This window comes from Papilio xuthus, unplaced genomic scaffold (genome assembly GCF_000836235.2).
Source record: "Papilio xuthus unplaced genomic scaffold, Pxut_1.1 DF827806.1, whole genome shotgun sequence".
Classification (NCBI taxonomy): Eukaryota; Metazoa; Arthropoda; class Insecta; order Lepidoptera; family Papilionidae; genus Papilio; species Papilio xuthus.
In genome coordinates, this window is record NW_013530843.1 from 1 (window position 1) to 1,022 (window position 1,022).

Here is a 1,022-nt window from a genome sequence, read left to right on the forward strand (position 1 = left end):
CAATAAACAACCGAGCGAGCGCCCTTCGGTCAGGAAAACACTGGGAATGTATCACTACGCGACGCAGGCGTGCTTTCCGCCACGTCGCACACGGGGACTATCTTTACAACTTTTACAAACATGTACAAAACTACAGAAGCAAAGAACGCTGGCAGGTCCAGATAAGTAAGGGGGAGGGGGGAGGTAAGTGTAACAGGGTGACGGCGGGGGCGGATCTAGTTGTCTTCGATCTCCTGCTCCTGCTCCTCGTCGAACTCGGCGTCCTCGTCAGCGGTGGCCTCCTGGTACTGCTGGTACTCGGAGACGAGATCGTTCATGTTGCTCTCCGCCTCGGTGAACTCCATCTCGTCCATGCCCTCGCCAGTGTACCAATGCAAGAAAGCCTTGCGCCTGAACATAGCGGTGAACTGTTCCGAGATGCGCTTGAACAGCTCTTGGATGGCGGTCGAGTTGCCGATGAAGGTGGCAGCCATCTTGAGACCACGGGGCGGGATGTCGCACACGGCGGTCTTCACGTTGTTGGGGATCCATTCGACGAAGTAGGACGAGTTCTTGTTCTGGATGTTGAGCATCTGCTCGTCGACCTCCTTCATGGACATACGACCGCGGAAGATGGCGGCGACGGTGAGGTAGCGGCCGTGGCGCGGGTCGCAGGCCGCCATCATGTTCTTGGCGTCAAACATCTGCTGGGTGAGCTCGGGCACGGTGAGGGCGCGGTACTGCTGGCTGCCGCGGGAGGTGAGCGGCGCGAAGCCGGGCATGAAGAAGTGCAACCGTGGGAAGGGCACCATGTTGACGGCCAGCTTGCGCAGGTCGGCGTTCAGCTGACCGGGGAATCGCAGGCAGGTGGTCACGCCGGACATTGTGAGCGACACCAGGTGGTTCAGGTCGCCGTATGTGGGTGTTGAGAGCTTGAGCGTGCGGAAGCAGATGTCATAGAGAGCCTCGTTGTCAATACAGTAGGTTTCGTCTGTGTTTTCGACGAGTTGGTGGACCGAGAGTGTGGCGTTGTAAGGTTCTAC

The 1,022-nt window shown here is 58.4% G+C and overlaps 1 protein-coding gene across 1 annotated transcript; it reads right to left on the reverse strand.

The window, feature by feature from the left end:
• LOC106115328 (tubulin beta-1 chain-like) lies at positions 1 to 1,022 on the reverse strand (the record flags this gene model as incomplete). The annotated part of the gene is given in 1 exon segment (NM_001311796.1): positions 1 to 1,022. A coding segment is annotated over 1 exon segment (807 nt), but the record flags the coding sequence as incomplete, so codon positions are not given.